A 25,165-nucleotide genomic window follows, 5' to 3' on the forward strand; every position below is an offset into this window, starting at 1 on the left:
TATTATTACCAGCTCCGACAGTAGGACTGGCTTTGTTTTCACCTTGTGAGTCTATTTATGTGTGTAGGATCACACAGGCTAAGTTTAAAGATTGGTGTGGTCTGAGCAATGGCGCCAGATCTAAGAAGGTGGAAAGTAAGGAAAGGGCCATGGCCCCCTCACACACACATTACGCCCCTGGCTTTCCGATGATTTCTGATTATTCTGACTACTTTATGAAATTCAATCAATACAACCCACAATGTTAGCTGGTTCTACTAGAACTTGCTTCTCTGTGGATATTGTTGCTTTATTACAACACCATTATGTTACAGAGAACAAGCATAAAATAGATCGGGGTATAAAATGCTTTTAAGGACAAATAAACAAGAAACCAAGCATGGTACAATGTTTTGATTGACACATTACAACATTCATGTCAGAACCCCTAACATATCAGTTACATAAAAATCTTGCACCAGAAGATATATTGGCCCTTTTCAGACACAGGAAAACATACAAATTCACGATGTTTTATGAGCATTTCTGGGCTCACAACTGCATAAAGATGCAGGGAGATATGGGCCATGCAGTGTTGTTAGCGACTTACCTTTTATCTATTGCTTTAAAATATGGCCAAAAATAAATACAGAATAACCCAATAGAGTCTTTAAAAAGAACGCCTGAATGGAGATGAGGACAGGGATAATGTTGTTTTACCTAATTCTAAATATTCCAAATGTATTCTCTCCTTAAGAACATCAATAACGGTTTAGGAACAACCAGAGAGAAAATTTACACATAAAATATTTGCAGAAGCTTTATCATCTGTTCATCCCTGCACTCATGACATATGCAGGGTTGGAAATTAACCTTTTCTTGTCCACCTGCCACAATGGTTGGTGGATTCCAAAATCTACCAGCCACACAAAAGATTCCCATTGTTTTTTGGCTAGTGAGTGAAGCAAATCTAGCAGCCACTTGCATATTTTACCAGCATGTGGCTGGTGGCTGGTGATGATTTCAAACCCTGTATACAGTAACAAGTGTGTCAATTAATGACACAACACAACTTTCGCTGACTAGTTTTAGGTTATGAATCATCAATCTCACCTCACAACAACATAAACTAGTTGTCATTTTATATCAGTTAAGTGGATTTGGCAGCTTCAATATTAAAACATGGCATGCCAATTTTATCAAGACATTGTTTTAATGCATTCAGAAGAATAAACACGGATGTCACACATTTTTTGGACAAGTTTGTTTCTTGGGGGTTTAAATATGACAGAGTTAAGCATGCTGCATTTCTGGCATCAGCTTAGGGGAAATCACTATTGACAGCAACTTCAAGCAAATACCTTTCCGTGGGCCATGAACCATCCATTATAAATTATTAGTTAGAAAGTAGGTCCCGACTAAATAAGCCTGAAAGCAGCATAGCTCTGTGATGCTAACGTTAACTTTAACACTTTGAGTCCAAGTTGTGTTGCCCTGACAGCAACAAAACACCATATTCTGTGTTAATTCACACATTTCCTATTAGACAAATTAATAAAAACATTATTTTTTGACCTGCCATCAATGTGTCTACCTGATATTACACTAAGAAACAGAGCTAGCCTGTGTAGCTAGCAGTAACGTTAAGTCTCAACGGCAGACTGACCGAGCAGATAGTCGAGTGACGTGACACCGGTCGAAACTAACAGTTGTCCATTTTGAACCGAGGGTCTGGTACCAGGTATGGAAATTAACTTGCTCCTCGTTTTCTTCTGAAAACTCGTAGTATTGAACGGTGGACGTTCAGCCGAAGGTTTACCCACACTGCTCATGGGGGCTGCCATACTGCTTGTAACGTGGTGACGCCTGTTAATGTTTTGGAGCGTATTGTCCAATCAAAGAAGAGTTTGGTGGCGCTCGACCAATGAGGACAGCGATTGTTACGGTGCCGCGTTTGGAAGCTGTCAAAGGGAATTTCAATTTGTTATGGGGAATGCATGGTCGGAACATTGAATCAGACAGTCTGTAGGTGAGTAAAGCTAATGTATCTTATCATATATTTATCTTTTTTAAATTTATACCAGCTTATGTGGTCTTCACAGTGGCCAGCAGCTATTCTGTACCTGAAAAAGTCACCTAACGGAAGGTTTTGAGCCGCTATGACCTTGTTGCTTCATTGCATAATATTACAGACACCTATAACTGTTGGACAGAAGCAGACCCTTCGTTTACAATCAAAACCCATCTCTTGTTTAGCAGTTAGAGTAGAAGTAACTGCAATTAAAACCGTGTATTGATGCACGACTTGTAATAGTTGAACAATACAGAGTATATCACACCACGATACTATCCTTAACGTAGATGTAAATGAGGAGAACATAGCCTACACATGTGAATGGGGAAACTGTGTTCAATTAGCAGGAATCAGCGGTACACTAAATTGCTTCACTGCATAATAGAGTGCCTCAAATGTGACTGAATTTTCTGATTAAATCCGATTTAACACACATAGCAACATGTAAATGAGTGACATCCCTCACACCTCTATGTAAAGCAGCCATAACTGCTAGAAAGTGGACTGTTTTAGATGAAGTCTGCATTTATGATTTGCAGATGTACAAAAAAAGCAATTTACTACAGTATAAAATGTTTTATTTTTTATTCCAAATGTTAAACAAGAACAGAAATGCTTGGTGCCAGTGTATTAATGACAAATGGCAAAAGACTATGATGTTGGCTGCAGTGAATAATCATAAGGGATTATATCACAATACCTACACTGATCATTTATCCCTCCTCTGTTCATATCCATTGCACTCCATTCTGCTCCTTGTTGAGGTTTGGCCTTTGTAAATGGGCCTTATGTAATGTGGTGTAATAAATAGGTCATCGATTGCAGTTGTACAAGTGCATCATAAGACAGAACAGCTTCATGTGTCTCTGCACGTGATAGCAGCTCTATGTAAATTGCTATGTACTAGTAGTATTTGTAGTTTTATAAACTGTAGTCATTTTAAGTTGACAATGAATGTCAGTGTGGATCCTTGTGTGTCACTCTCCCGATCACACTCAGTTTAAAGGGCTCAGCAGTTGCAAGGGTGACAGTAGGACATCTTCATTTCTGAAATGAAATACAGTTATGTTACTGCTAAGTTTTCCTGCAACATAGTAGTAAAGTGAGACCCAGTTGTAGTCTTCTTGGAATGACCGATGGGAAGAGGGGAAACGTGTTACATATCTGTTCTGTCTTAAGCAGTTTTCTATTTGAAATACACAAAAAGATATTGTAGACATTACCACTGTTACAGAAAGTATTTGAAGGAGCTTAATATAATATTCAGGGCATAAGATTCAGAATCTGAGCTGGGATTGCCTGCACACAACTGTCGACATGGAGGTGGTTAAGCAGCTAACATTTCCAGCAGCGTGAACAGTGCTAACAACGGCAACAGTGCTGACAGAGCTAAGGATGTTAACCAGGGAGGGAACTGGAGGGTGGGTGTTACGCTTCTGTGACAACTCTGTTCTGCCACCATGGGTGAGGATGGCATTATTATCAGCGGTAAGTGCTGTATAAGAGCAAAGCAAATGGATACGATTAGCTAGCCACTGCTAACACACACAGGGACTCACATGCACTAACATGCACGCACCTCCAGTCCATCTACCACAACAACAACCAGGGAAACTCAGATTACGCCACACACAGAGGAAGTGTTAATTCAGTCTCTGCTCTCGACGCCCATTATGCCACTTTATCCATATGTGGCAAATAGTTATTTGCTGCCGTATTAATGCTCTGCATATCACATGCAGAACCTGGGAGTGCAGTAATTACTTTTTAAATGATGTTCAATATTGATTTTGACTCAGAGGGGTCCAGAATACACCCATATATCTACAACATATTTACAATTTTATTGAAGATATCAAAATGGCATTCAAATTTGAGCCTATTTCCAACACAAAAGAACTGCAAAAGTAGATTTTATTTAAAATGATTGAGCACATTGTGACTATGCTTCTGGCTGACATCTCCAACATTGTCTTACAAAAACTTCAGTACTTTGAACTCATACATGAGTTTGTAAGGGAGGTTCGGCACTAAAATGTGGAATGTATACTGCAGCACTCTCTGCAGGAGACATTTTGATGTGAAAGTGGGGAAAAACACAGGTATATCATAAAATGATTGATATATTCAATTAAGCTGCTTTGATTACAGGGTCACTTTTACACTATCATGGGACACTTGAATAATACTGTCATCATTAGTATTATTAGTAACACCTGTGCTCATCCTTATATGACAAGTCAAAATGTCCGCTGTGAGGAAGGCCAATGGAGACCTTTTTCACTTATTTCCAGAACTCTAAATGTTCTGTTAAATGGGGCAAACTGCTGGCAGGGGAAAGGTCAGTTTCTTTTGTACTGTATAATGTCCACTGTTAATACTGGCTGACTGATGAGTGATCAGTGTAATCCTTAAGACAGCTGTAAAACAGCGTTGTGTGGCAGAGAGAGGCCAGAGGCAGCACAAGATCACAGGATACTGTAAGGCTCCAGAGGAGGCAATAGCCCAACTGCTCACTTTACAAATGCTCTCAGCAGAGGCAGTCCTGCTGTTTTGACAGCACTGTTGAGATTTATGTGCGCTGACAGGAGACCAAGGGAATATATCATGACTGACAACACTGGGCATTGTGGAAAGCCTATATGAGACAAATAAGATGCGCTGACTGACCTGCATTTTGGAAGGAGGAGAGCCTGCTTCAGCAGTGCAACATGCAGGATGTTGGAGTACATTTCTGTGGAAACTTTCTCCACATCCTCTGAACAGTGTGTCTAATTTCTAATTCTCTTAAATCCCAATTTAACTGGTGGGCTCTGTAGCACAGCTCAGTGTGTGGTATTGTAAACACAGCAGCCTAAATGTACAAAAATAACATAATTTTCGCCCTTTTTCAATGTGTCATCTGTGCATGTGTGTGTTTTTCTGCTGAGTTTTTGTCGGGTTTATCAGTCTCTGTATCTGATTGAGCTATATAATGGCAGCAGTCATAACATGTCAGGCCTTTCCTGGTCAGATTGTTTTGGTTTCTTCAGCTTAGTTCTGCCATCAGTGTTGAACTGAGAAAAGCAGTGCATGTCTTGTGTCCGGGGGATGTAAGATTATCATCAACATGCAGCGTATTTGTTTTGTTAGCGCTGAAAGTAAAGTAATAGTCTAAGGGCACGAGTACAATGAGCGTAGGATGGGTTTTGTACACAGCTAATTTTGTCAAAGGATTGAACTTTTTCCATTTATTCAGCACCCTGTATTTTGAATAGCTTTATTTTGATTTGATTTTGCTGATATTGAATGAAATACAGCGAGCCATATTTAGCTTGACTTATAGGGTAGAAAAAAAGACAATGAAAAAAAAAATAACATGGTTTTGTGTTTAGAATGAAAGGAAATCACATTTTTAAAAATCATAGATTTGCTTTCAGGTTGAGGCTTCTGTCGTTAGCCAGTGTTAAAATACACCAGGCTTTGTCATGAGCTGGTGAGTGCAAAACACAAACTCCTTTGTGAATCTGATACAACACCAGATAAGATCTCTTAATTCTCTCAGCACCAGGCCAGCACCACGCATTCGCTTGTGGTCAATACAATAAGGCTTAGTGGCTGATTTTTCCATTCTGTGTAACTGTCTGGGGACTCTGTCAACCCACACTTCCTTTCAGTTCATACCAGTTGTATTCATATCACTTGGCTATTATTTGCTCTGGCTGACCCACTGATTGTAGGTTTAAACCCTCAGCTCCTCAAATAGTAACCTCGCTCAGCTGTTTCACGGCTATGTTGCCGTTAGCAACGATGAAAAGAGCAATATGTAGATCAGTTGCTTCAATTAAGCCTCAGATTGAAGGCAGACCTAGAAGAGATGGGGGCTAGACATAGTACTCTGTGACTGGGACTTTCACATCTGTCACTCTCCATCCAGCCAGGTGTCTGTGTCTAAATCAGCAGGATTATCTCTGATTGGACTGATAGTAGAAACAGACCCCCCCCCCCCCCCCGGGTTGCCCAAACCTCCTCCTTTTTATAGATCACATTAAGATCAAATCAAGGTCTGCTCAACAGGACTAATGCCCCACCCTCCCCTGCCTTCTGCTGCCCAGAGGAAGACATCAGAGGTGGGATTCGTCCCCTCTCTGGTGCTGCCTGCTCCTCCAGACTCCCTTCCATCTGGGATCCTCAGGGAGAAAAAGAATATCTGACAAGGGGCTTGTAAGCCTCTTAGCCCCCCTGTTGCCCAGCTCTCTCTCAGCCCATGTTTTCCTAATTTAGTTGTGTAAGGAGTCCACTGCAAGGCCCTCATGTGCTGTTTGGATTGTGATTCTCTTTGTGGTTCTAATAGACCGGCCATGTTTATCAATTAACACTATTCAGCCAGTGGCAGGTTCAAGTCTCCTGAGACCTATAGCGGTAATTCCTTTTTCAATATTTCCTTATGGCTTCAATAATGTGTGTTTAATTAAGTATCAGTTTTAATATACTGTTATTGACTGCACTCTCACTACATTATTTTTTCTTGCTTACAATACAAAAGTATTCAGTACTTGGCAAAACGCCTTGGAACTGGCTGAGTAACTTTAACAGAAGTTTTTTTTCAATATACCAATGTATTTTTATAGAATAATTTATGACATTAGCAATACTATATTTTAGTGTTGTCACCCAGAAAAATGGGTGTCTTTGAATTTTTTCTTATTCAAAGATAAATACAGCTAGGCTATAACATGACAATGACAACTTTTCTTTTATGGGTAGGAGCAAAAAACAGCAGAATGACTGGAGTAAACATTAACAACAAGAGAGAGCCAGAAAGCGCAGGTACCAGTTTATCGATACTGCGGAAAATTAGTACTGAAACTATTTCAATTAATCCAAATTATTGTATTATTTTGTAATATTGTATTGATAAATCAATGTTTTTACCAACACCACTATCTATATCTTTAATTGCAAGCTTTAAAATATGTCCTACATGTTGATGCATAAAGATGCCACCAGTCTTGATAACATTACAATTTACTTAAACATTAGAATATTGCCAAGGTCGTTTCTTTGTTTTCATCCTGAGGACGCATCACATTCAATGATATGAAACAACAATAACAACTTGCCCAAAGCTTATCAACTTCCCATTTTCTTGCGGATGTGTCTGTCATAGGGACGTTCAGGAAGCCTCTTTATTCATGTCAATGCTGATGGCAGAAATACACCTTGTTCACGTTTTATTTTTTGCAGTGTCTCAAATCGTACACTTAAAATGCTTTTGACAGCTCGGTGGACACGGTGAACGGATTCCCCACAACTGCTGCACTTTATGCTTGTAGTTATTATACTTAGTCATATGAAACATACAAATTGGCCAATTATCTGGAGGAAGGTCGGGAGGAGAAGAAAAAAGCTCTTTATCAAAATGATCTGTAAATATTTGGTAGTTCCTTGTGTGAGAAGGTTCATTTGGGATGTTTTATTTCTTTCTTCTTTTTTTTAATTTCACATGTCTTGTATGCTATGTAGATGTAAGCCTGGATAATGTATGTGAAATTATATGTTGTATAATCCCATATAGGATGGGCCAGGTGTTGGCATGACACAAAAATACAGATTCTAATACAAATTCTGATACCTGAACTTGTGTGTCAGCAAATACAGAGTACCGATCTGATAGCATTGCCTTAAAAAAAGAATAACAGTATACTGCTAACCCTGTATGGAAGTGAAATGACTCCTATCATTGTTGTATGGCATTGCTCAGGTTAAATACTTTGTAAAACATGAACAAATACATAGAGAGAATGAATGCCATCCAACTTTCTATTATATCCAGCGTAAAATATTGCCAATTTCTGATATTTTTCTAAGAGCTAACATTCCACTATTTGCTGGAAATCAGTTATTCTTCACCACTTAAAGACAGCTGTTGCCAGTGTCTTCACTTTGTAACTTGCTGTGTAGGTTATTGTTGAGCGGTGAAGAAGAATTGATTTGCAGGAAAACTGGCGATTTATCCATGTGTAAAACTGCTCTAAAGTTTATCAATAAATTATATGGTATCGGACCAGTGCATAGACATACTCGCCGATGCTCCATCCATTATTTTAGACATGATCTGAGGTATTCCTGATACTGGTATCGCAATTGTAACAAATCTAACAAAACCAAAAATGTAAATTAAATGGAAAACAAAATTAATATAGTTTCTGTCGCAAAAAAGGTATTTTTTTTAATTTATCGACTTCTGATTTCTCTGTCCTGGGTGAACAGGGTCCCCTCAGTAAGAGGATCACAGAGTTAAACACACAATGAGGTGTTTCCATCCACAGCTATTCATTTGGGATCCCCCTCTTTTCCCCACTGTAGCGCTGCGCTGTGACCACAGGAGGCCGGTGGCCACAGATGGTTCTGCAGAGTGGGCTGCGCTGACTTTCTTTGTTTTCCCATGAACATGTTTGGCGTGTAATCCTGGATTAACAGAGAGACTTTGTGTTAATTTACAGCTGTAATACAGCATTCAGTTAATTTTGGTGCTCCCCAACACACACACACACACACACACACACACACACACACGCACACGGGTATTAGGGGCAAAAGATTGTGTGATCTGCCCGACTCTTTGCTCTGGGGAGTTAGAGGTAATAGAGATCCAATCAGATGTCTCTGTAGATGTCCACCTCGTTCTGAATCCCAGAGGAGTCAATGCTGCTCATATATACACTTCCTATGAAACACATAGGTAATGCTTTTGTCTGTGCACAGTCACACCACATCACACCACATGCGCACACACACAGTCACACACTATCAATGACAGAGGGTGCCTCAGAAAACCAGGCGGCTGCATATGGACTCTCTTGATATCAGTCACTGGCCGTGTGATCTTGTTATGCAAAGTCCCTTAATCCCTACCTATGATGAATGCAGGCCGGGATGGAGGGGGGAGCTGAAACAGAGATATGAGGGCAGCTGTTAGGGAGGCTATCCACTGTGCTTTGCGAATGAGTGCTAGCAAAGATTCCCGATCCCCAGCCTAGCAGAAGGAAGAGCACATGTGAGATCATGTCTGAGAGTGCATTACCGTACCGCATTGACAGAGATGCTGGTGGAGGAAGCTGAGGGCACGACGAATAGAGCTGAACATGTCACCTTAGCGCAGACCTGAGATTCACATTAACCTTTAGACCACTTCCTTCCCAACAGAGGAATTACAGGGCCAGAGGTGTCGTTGTACCAGCTGTGGGAGGACTGAGTTTATAATTCTTGTGGAACAGAACAAGAGACCAGAGCAGAATGTGACTGGGAAGGGGCACTTCATTTGGGCCCTGCGCTGAGCGTATATGTGTCCCCATTCACCTGCTCGAGTGCCGTTATTCACAGTGGCGGCAAAAAGCAGAGAGTTGCCAGGGGTGATCAGCGAATGGGGGGAAGAGTGGAGTAGCGGCACACAGGGAGGTGAAAGGATGGAGTTGGTCTTTTTGGATCAGAGCGGATGGTGAATGGGCCAAAGAGACAAACCATGCTAGGGATGAAAGAATAGATAGAGGGTTTAATAGGTGGAATATAGTTGGCATGAATGAGAGAGCATTGTGAGTGTGTGTTTGTATGTGTGTGAGAAGAGCGGAGGGGGGTAATGGGATTAGGGGTAACACCTTTGGCAGGGCTGGGAGAGCCACCTGACACCCGGTCTGTTGGGGACCTGGGGAGAAAGGGGGGGTGGAGGTGGTGGGGCAAGGGAGAAATTGGGGGTCTAATCCGTGTCCATCTTTGGGAAGTCATTCCCAGAGCTCTGAGGATTTGGGGCTTTGGTTTCCGCTCTACTTGCTTTTGTTAATAATACCCTGGGAGGGAGAGAAGACATGGAGAGAGAAAGAGGGAAAGAGACAGAAGGAATAAGGGAGACGGAGAAAAAGATTTCTTTACCCTGTGGTGGACTGGCAGGACAGCGGTCTGAGCTAGAAATGTTTGAAGTGCAGACTAACCTCAAAGCCAAGCTGTATTCTTTCCCAAAAACATACAGTTTTAATCTGTTTGTGTATTTGCATGTGTGTGTGTGTGTGTGCAGGTGTGCCTGCGTACACACTGTGCACGACAGTGTAAAGATGACTTACTTTCTTCAGTCCATCCAACAGGTTGCAGCTTGAGTAAAAGTCAATAACCTGAGTGTGGCTGGGATGTTTGCTCAGAAGACACACGGGTAGTCCTTGTGTGTGTTTGTGTGACAGAGTGTTCGCAGGGCAGGTGGAGGGGTGTCTTTGTGTTTCTATGGTGCTGACATAAGTTGATAACCGCTCTAATGATTGCGGTGGTAGCGGAGGCAGCACAGTGTCAGGGACTAGCCACAGACAGCGCGGAGCTGCTTGGCTGGATGTGTCACAGCCTCTGTGTTTGTCCGTCACCTGAGCACAAGGTGTTGATTGGTCCATCCTACGCAGGATCAAAGGTCAGGGCAGTTTTCTGGTGTGAACTGGCCGCTCAGCCTCTGAGAATGAAACACCAGGGAATGTGCCATCTTAACAGTAGGCCAACTGTGACAAGCTTGTCCACACCTTCAGAAATTAACCCCCAAACAGCTTTTGTTTTTAGAAATCCTGTAAAGGACATAAGCCTACCATAAATGGATCAAACACTGAATTCTTTCCTCACCGCAGTATGTACAGAGCATGATAACTATGTACTCTGACACATGTGCCGTGACCTACGGTTGTGTTTTGTGCTGTAGGTGGAGATGTTCCGCAGGGTGCTGGGGAAGACCTTGGGGTTTGTGGGCTACACAGTCCAGTATGGCTGCATCGCACATTGTGCCTTTGAATACATCGGAGAATTTGTGGTGGTTCGTATCAAGATTACACAGTTATTATTATTATTTCAAATTGTTTTAATTTATCTTTGCACAAGAACTAATATATTTTTGTTGCTGTGTTGCCTCAGTGTTCTGGTCCATCCATGGAGCCCACCATTGTCAACCATGATATTGTCTTCTCAGAACGGATGAGTCGTCAGCTTTGCAGAATACAAAAGTGGGTTCCAGTCAGTGGATGCATGTGCAGTAGGCAAAACGAGGACACAGCAAGACAAACAAGATATTTTTTTCATTTTATGTGAATTACTGCACCATGACTTGTTGCTGAGTAAATTAATGTGGTTTTTTTTTTTCAGGGGTGACATAGTAATTGCAAAGAGTCCATCTGACCCACATATCAACATTTGTAAAAGGGTTATTGGACTGGAGGGTGACAAAGTCTGCACAAGTTCTCCTTCAGATCTCTTCAAGTCCCACACATACGTGAGTATGTTTACATTATACGAGCCCATATTGGTTAAAAGTCATGCTGCTTTTCTTATACATCCTGTGATTACCTGCTTTACTGAGGAAGGCTCCTGGCAGCAGTTTTCGAGTCTCTTTGGAAGAAAGAAAGGTTAAAAAGATACAGTAAAATGGAGAATGAATGAAGAATGTGTTTACAACAAAATCCTTGATAGTTTGTTTTCACCCTAAAATGAGAAACAGAATCTCTATGCATAATGCAAAACCGTCTCTCAGTTTGTCTTTGGTTTTCTTTGTGTGTGTGTGTACCGCAGTCTATAGACTATCATAGTTGTTTACATTTTAGACCGCACACATCCATTTTGTGTCATTGGTCAAAATATCAGCTTTTGACAACACCTATATTTCCTCAGAACAGTGATAAAACCAGAGAGTGAGCAGGGGTTCTGCTGCTGAAACCACTGTCATTGCTTTTCTATTACTACTCTCCCCAACGCCCACAGCTCAGGCCTGCAATCTCTCTGAAGCCTGTTAGAGTTAGTGCCAGCCGAATGGACAGACTGATGGGTGGGCGGAGGTGTGTGTGTGTGTGTGTGTGTGTGTGTGTGTGTGTGTGTGTGTGTGTGTGTGCATACGTCCTCAAAACAAAGGTTGCATTGCATGTTGCATGTTTTTGAATTTACCGTGTGTTTTATAGACTATGGGCAGACTATTGAATGAGTTCAGTGAGACATAGCATAAGGCCAAGCCTGTAAGTGTCATTCAGCAAATGAAATAGGAAATAAAGAGGTTTCCTCTTCTACTAGCTTCACCCCCCACATACAGACGACTGAACTTTGTGATACCTGACATCTTTGCGTTGCGATTCATGATCCCAGGATGAAGTGATAGATGTTTGAGTTTGAGTCATTTTTAAAGTTGCCACTAGGTGGACAGGGACTATATTTTTAGTTTGTCCATCAAGTTTAGGATAAAGCTCATTGACTTCCATTCATTTTGGATGTTTCTTCACTTCCTATCTCAGAGTCTAACCTAAACTAATCAATAGACAACAATATCTTGGTGGCACGTAGTGTTTCAGGCTACATTGTAAATCCTTAAAAGTGTCCACATATTCAACTGTTCCCTGTCGTTGATTAATCCAAATCAAGACCAGGGGGAGCTGCTTCAAACCCATTATGAATGAATAGTGACACTTATTTTAAAGGAATGGTTTTGCTCGTAAACTCAGTGTCTTTTTAACAGGATTTTTTTTAATTGTGTAGGTTTGTCCAGTGTCAAATGTAACTTTTTAATCCAAAAAAGGACAACCAGTGTCTCCATGACATTCATGAAAAACATTTGAGCATTATGTCTTTCACCATACATACCAGGATGAACATGTCACTCTCTTTGCTGGTGAGCGCTGTGACAGCTTGACTCAAATAAACTTTAAATAAATCACTGTTATCAACCCATACAAATAAGATTGATATCAGTCATGATGTGAGAATACACAATAGTGTATTGTATTATTTAACACAAGGGCCTCTGTTCAGTCAGTACATGTGGTGGATCGAACAGTGCAGTTTCTTTTGTGTTCAGAATATGGCTGCAGTTAGTTGTTGTTGTTGTTTTTTTTGTTATCAAATAGTGTGTTTGGTTTAGACGATTAAATGTCAAACACAAATGCACATATCTTTCTTATCCTTCTAACAGTCCAAACGATATTCAGTTTACAGTGGTATAGAACAAAGAAAAGCAGAATATCCTCACATGTGAGAAGCTGGAAACAGGATATTTGGCTTTTTTTCTTGATTAAACAATACAATTAGATGATTGTCAAAAGTGCTGCAGATTATTTAAAGAAACAATAGATGACCAAATAAATCTGCTGAACAACACAGTGCCTGTATACTGTATGTCACCACTGTCACATCAGGTTTTGTGTCTTCACTTCTCTTGTTATATGTCATAAATGCTGCTAAAGAACTACTCATTTCTGAAGAAATAAAATGGCTTAATTGAAAAAGTTTTTATTCCTGAAAATGTTGTATTGTATTTGACCCATTGATATTTCAAATGGTTACAACCCTGCATGTTAGATGTATTCATTTTATCTGATTAAGTAATTGTTTTAAATGCAGTAAAATATTACAGAGCTGAGTGTGATAATTGTAAACCTCCAACGTAAAGACGAGAAACTTTACACTAGTGCAACACATGTATCTGGATTGTCTTTGGTATCTGGTTGATGATAGGAGTTGGGCTCATTATGCAGAAAAATACTGAGAGCGTTTATGATCTTTTTTTTTTTTGGATGGGACAATTCCCCTTTTTGTGACTGCATTTACAGGCATAAGTAAGTGAGCTCGTGTGTTGTTTGTTGGGGTGTACATTTTAAAAAATACAGCAAATCTTGCATGCTCTAAACTGTTACAGTTGTCAGCTTCACAAACAAAGCAGGTGAGATGCTTGGAATAACCACCAGGCTTGTCCTCACAAACTGATTATCACTAAGCATTTTTTAATATCATGAAACCTAATATGCTGCCCCATGTTAATTTTAACTCCCAGGAGCAAAATCACTGGCTTTATATGACAGCATCAGAGGTAACTGAGAAAATACCCCCTGTTAACATAAATGTTTAGGCTCCCTCAGGGAGTTTTTCCCCCAGAGGATGTATGTGTGTTTGTGTGTGACTATTAGGGTGGTGTGAGGCATTATGGATGGACCTGTAAAGATGAATTTTGGAAGGCGGTGTTAGACCCTGTCATCACCTCCTTTTTTGTTCTGACAGGCAGGCAGGTCCTCTCCACCCTCAGAGATCCAACAGCAGACTAATTGCCCTGTCACCTTTTCGGAATCATTTCTGTGTCTGAGCTATTGTGTCAAAACAATGACACTTGATCCCTAATATTATAGCAAAGAGCGGCAGTGAGAGGGTGACAGAGGGAGAGATGAAACGTCCTCATACGTTCTGTTCTTTGCAGTAAAGATAGACAGAATAATACGGTGAAAGATGAACTCTATAAGCCTGTATGTATTTAAGCTGAACATAATTCACCGCCTCAATCATGTTAACGTAATGAGCACTGTAATGGTGCGGCTGTTAAACAACACACCTCCACAGCGAGGAGAGCTCCAGTTTCAGTGCCTCTCGACACGTCTCTGACAGGTACACAATGCCTCATGTCGACCCAGCCTGCAACCACAGAACGTGTGCAATCTCTGCCGTCCATCACACCAGAGCCGCCGGCAGACTGCACATCTAAACACTACAACTCTGCGTTGGGCCTACCTGGATCTTTGGAAATCTCTGCGGTTGGAAACATCTGCCGATGACAGTTTTATCTGTTTCACTGTCAGAATCACATGTTGATACTGTTTATGTGCTATAATGACTCCACACCCACAGAAGAGCTTCTTAAACACAACCTTTTATGTGCATGCAAAAATGAAGTCATGCTGATGGCTTTGTGGCTATTTACAGGTGCTTGAAGCAGCAGTTGTCTCAGAAAAGCAGAGTCAAGGATGGTGCATTATCTGGTTACACCACTGCTTTGCATCAGCCTACTTTTAATTCAGAGCTTCGCCTTTGACTAATTTTTTTCTCCCCCCTTGTTCGCACACCTGCGTCTTGCAAGGTGATATGCATAAGCTTTTATCCTCATGCTGGCCACAGTACAGTAGATCACGTTTCAGACCTCTTCACTCTCTCACTTTTCTGAAATACTCCTTAAAGTACTTTTTTCTTTACTCAGACTCAGGTTTCTCTAAAAGGTGTGTCTCATGGGACGCAAAGTCAAAGTGCAAACTTTAGCTGTTGTCGATTGACTTGATTGACCTTCATGGTGGTATTAACAGAGGTGGCACCAAGTCATTGTTCTGCTAGTTACAATTAAGTCCAAGTTTTTACACTTAAGTCCCCAGGCCTAAACTTTCAAGTCCTAAACAAGTCATAATGTGCTCTTTGCCAAATGTAATGTCATTTTTTTTTTTTTTTTTTTTTTAAGATTATTTTTTTGGGCTTTTTTTTTTGCCTTTAATTGACAGGACAGAGTGAAATGGGGAGAGAGAGAGAGAGTGAGTGGGGGGATGACATGCAGCAAAGGGTTGCAAGCCAGAATCAAACCTGCGACCGCTGCAGCGAGGCATCACCTCTATACATGGGACGCTGGCACTATCCACTATGCTACCGACGCCCCAATGTAATGTCATTTTAAAAACAGAGTAATAACATGTTACGTTTACTGTCAAGCTAATGTCAGATGATTAGCTCGCTGACTATGTTAATATTAGCCTGGACTTTGTGCAACTTCAAATGTGGAACAAAATTGGAAGTTGTTGCTACACCTGTGTTTAATAAAGGACTCAAACTAAATTAAAAATGGTGCAGTTTGATACGGGCTATATTCCCTCAAAAATGTAAACCCATCTCCATCGTGATGTTTTTTTTTTCTTTCCTCTTTTTTGCTATAAAATAGTCAGTAGCAGTCTATAACACAATTATATGCTTATTCTACATTAACTATAAAAACTACAAGTATTCATACAAAAATCTGTTAGATAATTAATTTCTTATTTTCTTTAATATTTGTGTCATATACAGGTATGCAGTGATGATTGTTGGTGACATGTATGTTGCTGTCGTCTAATGTCAAGACTCTGTTTGATTGTGTGACAAGATGATACAATCCAGTAGCTAGTTTAAACACAAATCTGTCAAGCTAAGCACATCTACAAGTCCAACGAGCAGCGATGCCTTTTAAACGTAAAAGCAGCAGTAAGAAGGAACAAGGGAGAAATGAACAATGTAGCAAATCTCCCTAAATTAGTTTAATTTGGCTTTTTTATAAACAGTTGCCAGTGGCGTGTGTGTGCGTGTGCACCTTATAACTAGTAACTAGTGTGCACTGGGGCCTGTGGTAACTACCTTACACCACTGGTCTACATCTGTAATTTTTGACCTATGTCTTTCATTCTGTAGTTCGTTTTCGGTCAACCACCATGTAAATTTTGTACACAAATGAAAATATCTTTGGTATCATATTTTCCAACTGGCGGTCACTAACGTAACCTTCATTCTTCGATGGTTGCTACTGGAGTAGTTCAAACAAAGTTGATCTGGGCAATTGAGTGTGGACTTGCTGGGAATGAATAGTGTTCAAATGATAGTTGATTCAGGAAATAAAAGGAAATGAATTGACTCATGGCACACAAATAACATACTTTATAATCTCTAGGCTTGGGGGAAGGTGTCAAGTATTTTCAAGTCAAAAGGTTCAAGTCTGAGTGAAGTCAAGAGTCCTTAAAGTCCAAGTAGAGTTGCAAGTCTTTTTTGATTTTGTCAAATAGAGTCTAAAGTCATCAAATTGGTAACTTGAGCGTGACTCAAGTACAAGTCATGTGACTCAAGTCCAATACCCAGAATATTACTCAGGCTGGATCCAGATCAGAAGGATAATGATGAGAGCAGTTATGAAACGCTTCCTCCATTTCAAGAAATTAAGTTTGTGCGGGCAGTGGTTTCACCAAATTCTGGACAGACTTGAAATTTCTTCACCAAACCTGTACATTTGTAGGAAGAGCACAACGAAGATGATACTTTTTCATGGAAGATGAGGAGAACCGGGGTTCTGGTTTGGCAGATGACAAACGGTGGTGTTTCTTTTTCCTGTGCTTGGGAGCCAGCATATGTTACCATGTTAATGAGGTGTAATGGTGGGAATCCAGCATGCTGACATATGGTTCTCAGATGACTCCTTTAATGATATTCATTTGTGTCGTCGTTATTCAGTGAGTTGTTTACCTCGTGTTAGGTCAACATGTCACTGGCTCGTGATTATGTCACATCATCTGTCTCAATTATCGAATATGAAACGTAAGGCAGCATCCCGCAGTCGGACTGAAGACTCCAATCAGAGAGCAGGGTGATGGGACTAAGAAATATGAGCAGAGGCGAAGACTTGACGTCACCTCAGCGTGGACAATATTCTGCTCCTGTATTCGTGTTATTCTCTTTCCTCCAGAAGACTTTTGCCGTTAAAAAGTTAGGCAACACAAAAATAGACTCGTGGATTGTGATGCCCATTATGACAATATAATGTGTTGTTGATCCTGTCTGCACATATAGGGGGGACAGCGCACTTAATTAGGGCCTTGACAAGCCTACTCTCCTAAAGTGATGAGATTAATCATAATTGGTGTCACTGTGAATTAGAGCCCGCTTGGATGACCGCCCCACTGGCAGGTCGGACCGCGGTGGAGACCCTTGGACACTGCTGCTAGCCGCAGCTTAGCCCTCTCTATCTCCCTCGTTCCCTCTCTCTCTCTCTGCCCAGCTATCTCAGGCCCCTCTCTTGCTTTGCCCTCCCTGGGTAAGAGGGGAGCAGATCTCAGCCAACAGCCTAATGACCCCGTTTGAAGTTCTTCTAAATCCCCCCCGACCCTGCCCGTTACCCATGACCCCTCTCCTAAGACGGTTCGGGGTTAAAGAGGGACAGGCAGGTTGACGTTAAGATAGGCTGAGGAGGGAGGGACGGCTGAGGCGACTCGTTGGGGGTAGGGGGTGGGGTTAAGGTAGATTCTCACTACATAATGGGTCATCTCACTTTTCCACGTTTAAGTGAAGTAGCGCTGCAGTTTCACAGATGTTTCTGTTTGATTCCTTTGTTGTTGGGTAAAACGGTCTACATGTTAATCATTTTTCTGCCCTCTTTCTGTGTGTGCTGATGTTTTTAGGTTCCAAAAGGCCATGTATGGCTAGAAGGGGATAACCTTAGGAATTCCACTGACTCAAGGAGCTATGGCCCAATTCCCTATGCCCTCATCCGAGGGCGTGTTTGCTTGAAGGTAACTAGTGAGGTGCACTGTATGTTGTCATGTTTTTTTTTTTTTTTTTTTTTAAATGTGTTTTTCACAAAATCATGAAACGACTGAGTAAATCTCACCTATAGGGGCTCTAACAGTCTTCACTTTTTTTTCCATAAATCCATTATGGCCATTTTTTAAGCATAATTCAATGACGTGAGTCAGTTGGAAGTTCAAAGCAAGTGTGTCTGATTGACCAAAGCCTGGACAACATATTGTCTAGCTTTCCATTCTGCCGTGTTGTCATGTCACTGGATGTCATAGCAACCACGACCCTGGAAACAGGTCAACCAACCTTCTGTCCATCTGATTGGACAGCGGCACTCCACTGGAGGCCCTATTACGACAGCTGATGAAATAACAAGATCTTCTATGTAGTCAAACACATCACTAAAAGCCGCATTAGTGAACGTGTCCAAGATGTGAGATAACGTGTTGGACATAATAGCTAGAAGTCCCTTATTTATTTTTCTGTGAGTCTTATCTCTCTTTTAACCCATTGTTTTTCTCTGTACTCTTTGTCCCACACAGCTCTGGCCGCTGCATAGTTTTGGGACCCTCAATGAAAGCCCAACCAGACGGATCGTTAAAACTCAGAGTGACTCAGACTCAGACTGACTCATTCACTTTGTTTGTACTGTGCGTCGCTTTTTTCCCAATCATTTTTGAATAAAGCTGATATTTATTTAAAATGGTATTTTAAAGAGTGGTTATTCTTTAAACAGGCCAGTATTTTAAAGGGGGAAACACCATGCAGTCATACATCTATAGATTAATTATACTGTTTTATATCTGACTAGGACTTGTCATTTGGGGCTTACAATGTGTTGGCTGTGGCTGTGCAGCACTATAGGAACAGCAATGTGTGAGCAGCAAGCAAAGCTGTGTCTCTGTGGAGCTGTGGAAAAGTGGTTTATGCTGGTTTACATTTATCATGCTCCTGCAGTAATAAAACACACAAATAATTAAGTTTTAAATCAACACATTAAAGTCTAAATCATACCCAACAGTACATATCCTAGAATGGTTACTTGTGGTTTAATTTAATTGGCTCTGAAATGCATCTAAACCACACATTTGCAGGACAGTTGTACATGTGCCTTAAACAAGGGTAGTTACCTAAATCTATAATCTGTGACCTTAGGAAAGACATGTCTCATTCCCTTAAAAAAGATATTATTAATTTCATGTTTACCCTTTCTTAGTATTATGGTAAAACAAAAGCTCTCTTATTGTTTAATATTTCATTAGGCTGCAGAGGCAATTGAAAAAATGTTAACATTTCCCATTTAACCATACAATATTAATAAGCACTTAGTAAGGGCCTCACTCACCACTGAAAACATTGTGTGTCTGTGTGTATATGGAGCCAAACCAGAGTCACACACTCAGTATGTTACATGCACTTAAAACACAGCATTATTGTCAGCTTTCTGTAGTAACCAAACATCATGTAAACGTGGTCTCTGTTATCTGGGTGAGGAGGAAATTGGTAAACACAGCTACTTTTGAGAAACCTAAGTTCTTGGTCATATATACGTTTAACCAAGTTTCTAACAGGGTTTTTCTAGGAGTAAACATACAGGAAAAACTGTTCTCTGTCGCTAGAGAGCCTAGAGCATGGCATTGTGACTTAGAAAAGCAACAACTCTCCAGCATTCTGACCAGAGGGGGAAACTAAGCTGGTTGTGATATCATATTTTTCATCAGCCTGCACTGCTGCCCCTTCCTAAGGCCTGCTCATCCTGCTCAGACCTTCCTGGACACAGGGACATAACAGCACATTCACATACTGAGCTGTGGAAGCTCAGCTGGTCATTCTCCGAGGCATAGAGGGACTCTTCTCCTTAGAGCTCCCCAGGGGAAGTGAGTTCCAGGCAGCCGTGGGTCCCTGTCCAGCTGCTTCCTCTGTCTGGAGGGGGCCAGAGGGTCAGCGACAAGGCTCCCTGTGACACTGAATTATCTGCCTGAGTGTGATTGTGCCTGCTGGGAGGGACGCTCAAGATTGTGCGAGCGTCTGCGTGTGCATGTGTGTGTACATATGAAAAAAATATTTATGCAGGGATTTGCTTCAAGCACATCTTTGTTTCTCAAGGTTTAATATTCATCTGCTGCGTGTCAACACGGTGCCAGTGTTCAGCTGAAATGCTGACACAAGTAATCTTAGCGTGCCCCTTTAAAGATACTGCCCCATAGAGGGAGCTCTGACTGTTTACTAATGTAACTCAAGCCCTGGTGGATGAAAAGCTGCTTCTGATTTAAGCAGTGTTAACAAGGTTAAAGCTGAAGATTGTGGATTCACACCACCTCGAGTGTAGTACAAGTGCCTCTGTCTTTGTTTTTCTTCTCAAGGGCAGACAAAGTCCAGCATCATGCCTTACCACACTCTCCGTATATAGTACCAAAGTTTGATCTGCATATTATGTGAAGTACACAGATACATCCTGTATGTTGCTTTCACTGTCGTACTTTGAGTTGTGTCAGGGGACCAGTGTTTCAAAGAGATGACCAGGCAGAGGTGTATATCATTATCATGCTGAGTGGGCACAAAGCTGGGAGTGAGGCAGGAAGAGATAGAGATCGGAAGAAACGGACAACAGACAGCTGTGCTGAGCTATGCAGCACCACAGAGTCAGGCTGTGGGCTGTCAGCAGGGCTGAGGTGTGTCTGCTGCCTCCGTCACAGAACACGGGGACAGAACACAAGTGTATTGCCTTTATGTTGTGACAGTATGTTAGCTGGATAGCTGGTTTATCGTGCTCAATATCTGATGTTACATGGGCATGGATATTTATTACATAAAATGACATGAGTAATTACTGTGGCAAAAGAAAACGTTAATTTTTCTGTGTGATTTTTGAGTCAAATATTTGAGCATTTTCAATATGTAATGTAAATAAATGGCAAAGTACAAAGCTACACTGCAAAAATAAATCAGGTGGTTTAACTTTAATACTTACTTCAATTGCTGCCTAAATATTTAAGTCAAATCAACTTGCATTTATTAGTTGTTTGAGCTTAATCTGCTGAGTTTAGTTTAGCTTTGGATTGATATCGGCAAGTTCACTTGATTGTGTTGAAACTTGTTTCAACTTAACAATGTGAGTTCAAAATATGGAAAACCTAACATGTATTCTGCTCACTTCTCCCAATAAGTGATCTCAGCTTAATTTTATTAGTTTAATAAAGTCTTGACAATACATTTTGAGTAAAGATAACCTACAAGGATGCTTTGTTTTAACTTACAAATTCGAGTTACAGCAAAAGCCCATTTTTGAGGCAAAAATGTCACTTTTTATTTTTTTTTTAAAAATGAACACATTAATACAAAAGAACCAGTCACACTTACACAACCATCTGTTTACTTGCGTACTGGCAGGCCTCAGATGTGTTTGTTAAAAGGCTCCTCCAGTGTCTAATATTGTTCTGCACATATAGTGTGTCCTATTACATTGTCGGAAACATGGTGGAAAGTAGAAAAAAATTATCAGAACCTATACAGCAGAACCAGAGTTGTCATCTTTTTAAATTCTTCTTCCTTGTCAAAATTTGGCAGCCATATTACCCACAAGGCAACTCAACTACTGACTGTTCAGTCAGACATTCACATGTGTTATGCTAGTAGCGGCTAATGCGGCTTAGCCTTAAACAAAGATTAAGAGCAAGATACATAAGCCTGGTCATTTTTGCAGTGTGTCTCGCACTGTCAGCACTTTTTTTGGCTGATCCAGTATGTTGAATTGTCATCAATGATGGCAAAATCCATCAGTGGGATGAAATCACTGTGATTGGCAGTTTAGCTTAGTCCATGAGAAGAAAAACGGAAGTAAGAAAAACCATCTGACTAAAGTCAAGAAGGCATGAGAGAATAACAGACACTTTTTTGCCTTTTGAGCTCGTTAAAAGAAACAACTCGTAAGTGGCTCTGTTATTGTTCACTAGCGCAAGGTAAATATCCTTTGTTCTTTCAAAATTAAGATGTGTTCTTAATGTGCTAACTGGCTAGCTTGGATTTTGAATACGTCCTTTGTTTCCGGTTTCCTTTTTGGAATAACGAAATACAGGCCATTGTCTTCTGCTGGTTCTGGGGAGTTTGTGCTAGTTGGCTGTTGGTTGTAGTCTTCACAACGTGTTCGAGTGCAACTTTTTGGCCAAGACAGGTGACGTGAGACAATGCAACAGTCAGCGTTTGTCACCACTAGTTTGTTGATGTCAGTTTAGTGTGTCGAGGCCTTAACTCCACACCCTCAGATTTTGTTTCATTTTGAAACTTTTAGTCTTCAGACCCGACTGACCCTGCTTCAAGTGACTTGAGGCAGTTCATCAGATTTCACTCAGCTCCCTCTGGAGGCACAAAAGGCTTTTTACAACTTTATTCACATATGCAGTTGTGCAACAACACTCGTAAACAGATTTTCATGTATAAAATTGGAGGAGTTCCTCATTAAGTTTATGGTCTATGTAATGGAAATTACATTAAAATTACTTAAGTTTCCAAAAATGTTTTTAATTTTTAGATGAAATTGCTTTCTTTTGTTTAAAATGAATAATCTGTTGTGGGGAGGTTTGGCACCTCTCACATCTCATGCCATTTAGCATTTGGCTATAACTCCAGATCCAGTTAAATAGCATTTATGACTTCCTTGGTGTCCAGACCCTCGGCAAACCAGCCTACAAATTCATCCCTTTGTTGCTTCTCTGCCACAGTCAGTGTGTGTATGAGCCTTTAAAGACAAGGGTTTCTCCAAACTACTGTAATCATCCTAAAGTGACAGAATTAGCAGAGCAAATTACCCTGATAAAGTGCTCATTATGTTAAGTTAATGAACAGTTGCTGTAGGTTTATTGTCTTGGGCTTGTTTTCGTATGTTTACCAAAAGCCACAGCAATGAGTCAAAAAGCAAAGTTAAGATTTTGTTGAACAATTATCAAATCTTTTCTGGGCAATTCAGATATTTAGAGAAGATCTGAGTAGATTTCAGATCAGGTTTGGATGTTAATTTCACAATGTGCACAGGACATTTTGATCAGTGTATTGCTTTGAGAGGATGATGATATTTATTATTATTATTATTATTATCATTTGTGGTAGTAGTAGTGGTAATAATAATGGAAATATTATTATTATTATCATTATCATTGAGATGTTTTTTTTTTTTTTTTACCTCAGCATGGGATCCTTATTCTTTCCCTTGCTACTGTATTTCCCAAAACTGTTGCACAAACAAAATAAAGGAGTTAAGCAAGAGGAAGATGAGAAATAACTGGAGGGGGCAGAAGGGACAAGAGGGAACTGGAGTGGAGAATAGTTGAATATGGGGCAGAGACGGGAAGACAGGCAGTATCTGTTTGCTTGATTCCTTAGTTCATTTCAGGTTAATTGAATCCTTTAAAAGCTCAGAGACACGTGAAAGAGGAGAGCGGGAGGTATGGGTAAAGAGAGTAAGAGAACCGCCCGTCACTGGTAATGGCCTGGTTTGTTTGTTTTCATATCCATGGTAGGGAACGTGACCCAAAAGTAAACTTGGGTCAGACGCTGCAGCATTACTCTGACAGCCAAATGTCTCTTTTAGTGCAGTCTGCAAACAAAAATATCTCTGTGCTAAAGGCGCATCACCGGCAGGGGGTCACTAATGAAAACTTATGCGGCCTTTATCACACTAAACTTTTGCTTGTCAGTAACTAAGTCGAAGCCATATCAGTCACACTGCTGCGTGAATTCAACCATGCCTCAGTTCTCCTCCTCCTCTCTTTGCATATTTCTGTTCTGTTGATGAATCCTGTTTTCTTCCCTCACTCTCCCTCCTCTCCCATCCACTCGTGTTGCCGTTAGCTGATAAGGGAATTGCTCCTTTCATTGACGGATCCTTTCATTCGCTCCTTTTAATCAAGCCTGTTAGTACTTCTTAATTAAGACATCACAGTCGCGTTTGATCACACTTGCTTTTCTGTGTGTGTGTGTGTGTGTAAGAGAGAGGGAGGGAGCATGAAAAAGAGTAGGGATACTCTACCAGTCCCTATTCTGTGTGTGAAGATGACTGAACAGCTTCAAGTGGGGCAGATACACCTCCTCCAACTCTATTCTGCCAGCCCTTGAGGCTTGTGGTGTGTACATCTCCCAAGCCAACAGGCGTCAACCTCCAGAGATCCATACTAGACAGATGGTATTGGAGGCTGGGTAGGACGGCTATCGAGCTCCCTACTGTCAGTTTGTTGTGATGATCACACGCACCAGGCTGTCAATACTCACAGTCCACTAATCAAAGAGGAGGGGAAAAAAACAACCCGACACAAAGACTATTTAGAAGGCAAAACTTAACTTTTGCTGGATTTCATTAAAGAAGTGAGACTGTGAACTTCTACACACCGAAAGTTACATTTGTGCATGTTTGCTTGTGTTAACACAGTGTGTGACGGTGAAGCTGAGGGTCTTGCAGGTACATTAGCCTGCCTTAAGCTTTAGTGTTTTTCCCCCCTAAAGGCAGTCAACACTATTCTTCCCTCTAATGGTGCGAGTGGGTGGGAATATGTGTAAGTACGAGGTGGGGGGGGCTCTGCTGCACATACAGTACACTCACTGAGGGTCCTAATGGAAAGCTATGGGACCTCTATCCTCAGGCAGGGAGTGATGCATAGAGGGTAGTGTGGGGAGGGGGGGGGGGTGACAGAAGCCTCAGTCTGACAGGCCTGACCTATATCCCTCTTTGCTTAATAGAGAGAGGGAGAGAGTAATTGGTAGACACACATTTGCAGGGCCGCTTACTTTCTGGATAGTGTTTTCTGTGGTCGATATATGGAGCAGGAAGCGAGGGTGTGGAGTTTCCCTCGTCGCTTCTGTCTCTTGTTTGTCACCTTTGGAAAAGACCCAAGCTAATAAGACAAGTCTTGTCTTGACACACAAAAAAATGTCCGTGTAATTAGCATGAACGCACGTCCTATGGCTGCATTACTGAAACGAACTAAACTGTGTGTCTGTCTTTCTCTCTGATGGTCAGTCAATTAGTTA

General features: G+C 41.0%; 2 protein-coding genes across 2 annotated transcripts in view; one reads left to right on the forward strand and one right to left on the reverse strand.

Moving 5' to 3' along the window:
* The window catches only part of elp4 (elongator acetyltransferase complex subunit 4), a 61,131-nt gene extending 59,276 nt beyond the window's left edge, over window positions 1-1,855 (reverse strand). Inside the window, exon 1 of the mRNA XM_050049631.1 lies at window positions 1,646-1,855. Coding sequence (XP_049905588.1) covers window positions 1,646-1,823 — 178 coding nt within the window. The 5' untranslated portion in view covers window positions 1,824-1,855. The remainder of the gene's footprint in view (window positions 1-1,645) is intronic.
* Window positions 1,856-1,877: 22 nt separating this feature from the next.
* Window positions 1,878-18,854, forward strand: immp1l (inner mitochondrial membrane peptidase subunit 1). Its single transcript, XM_050049639.1, has 6 exons — window positions 1,878-2,008; window positions 10,761-10,871; window positions 10,970-11,058; window positions 11,198-11,324; window positions 18,031-18,141; window positions 18,691-18,854. Exons 2-6 carry the CDS (start codon window positions 10,767-10,769, stop codon window positions 18,775-18,777), a joined length of 519 nt encoding a protein of 172 aa, XP_049905596.1. The 5' UTR covers window positions 1,878-2,008; window positions 10,761-10,766; the 3' UTR covers window positions 18,778-18,854.
* The last annotated feature ends 6,311 nt before the right edge of the window (window positions 18,855-25,165 follow it).

The sequence above is a fragment of the Epinephelus moara genome, chromosome 1 (genome assembly GCF_006386435.1).
Source record: "Epinephelus moara isolate mb chromosome 1, YSFRI_EMoa_1.0, whole genome shotgun sequence".
NCBI lineage: Eukaryota > Metazoa > Chordata > Actinopteri > Perciformes > Serranidae > Epinephelus > Epinephelus moara.

Excerpts from the sequence above, each read along its gene's own strand:
- immp1l (XM_050049639.1), top strand. The coding sequence starts at position 10,767 with ATGTTCCGCAGGGTGCTGGGGAAGACCTTGGGGTTTGTGGGCTACACA. Across the intron at positions 10,872-10,969 it reads ACATCGGAGAATTTGTGGTG|TGTTCTGGTCCATCCATGGA; the intron begins GTTCGTATCAAG and ends GTGTTGCCTCAG. Across the intron at positions 11,059-11,197 it reads CAGCTTTGCAGAATACAAAA|GGGTGACATAGTAATTGCAA; the intron begins GTGGGTTCCAGT and ends TTTTTTTTTCAG.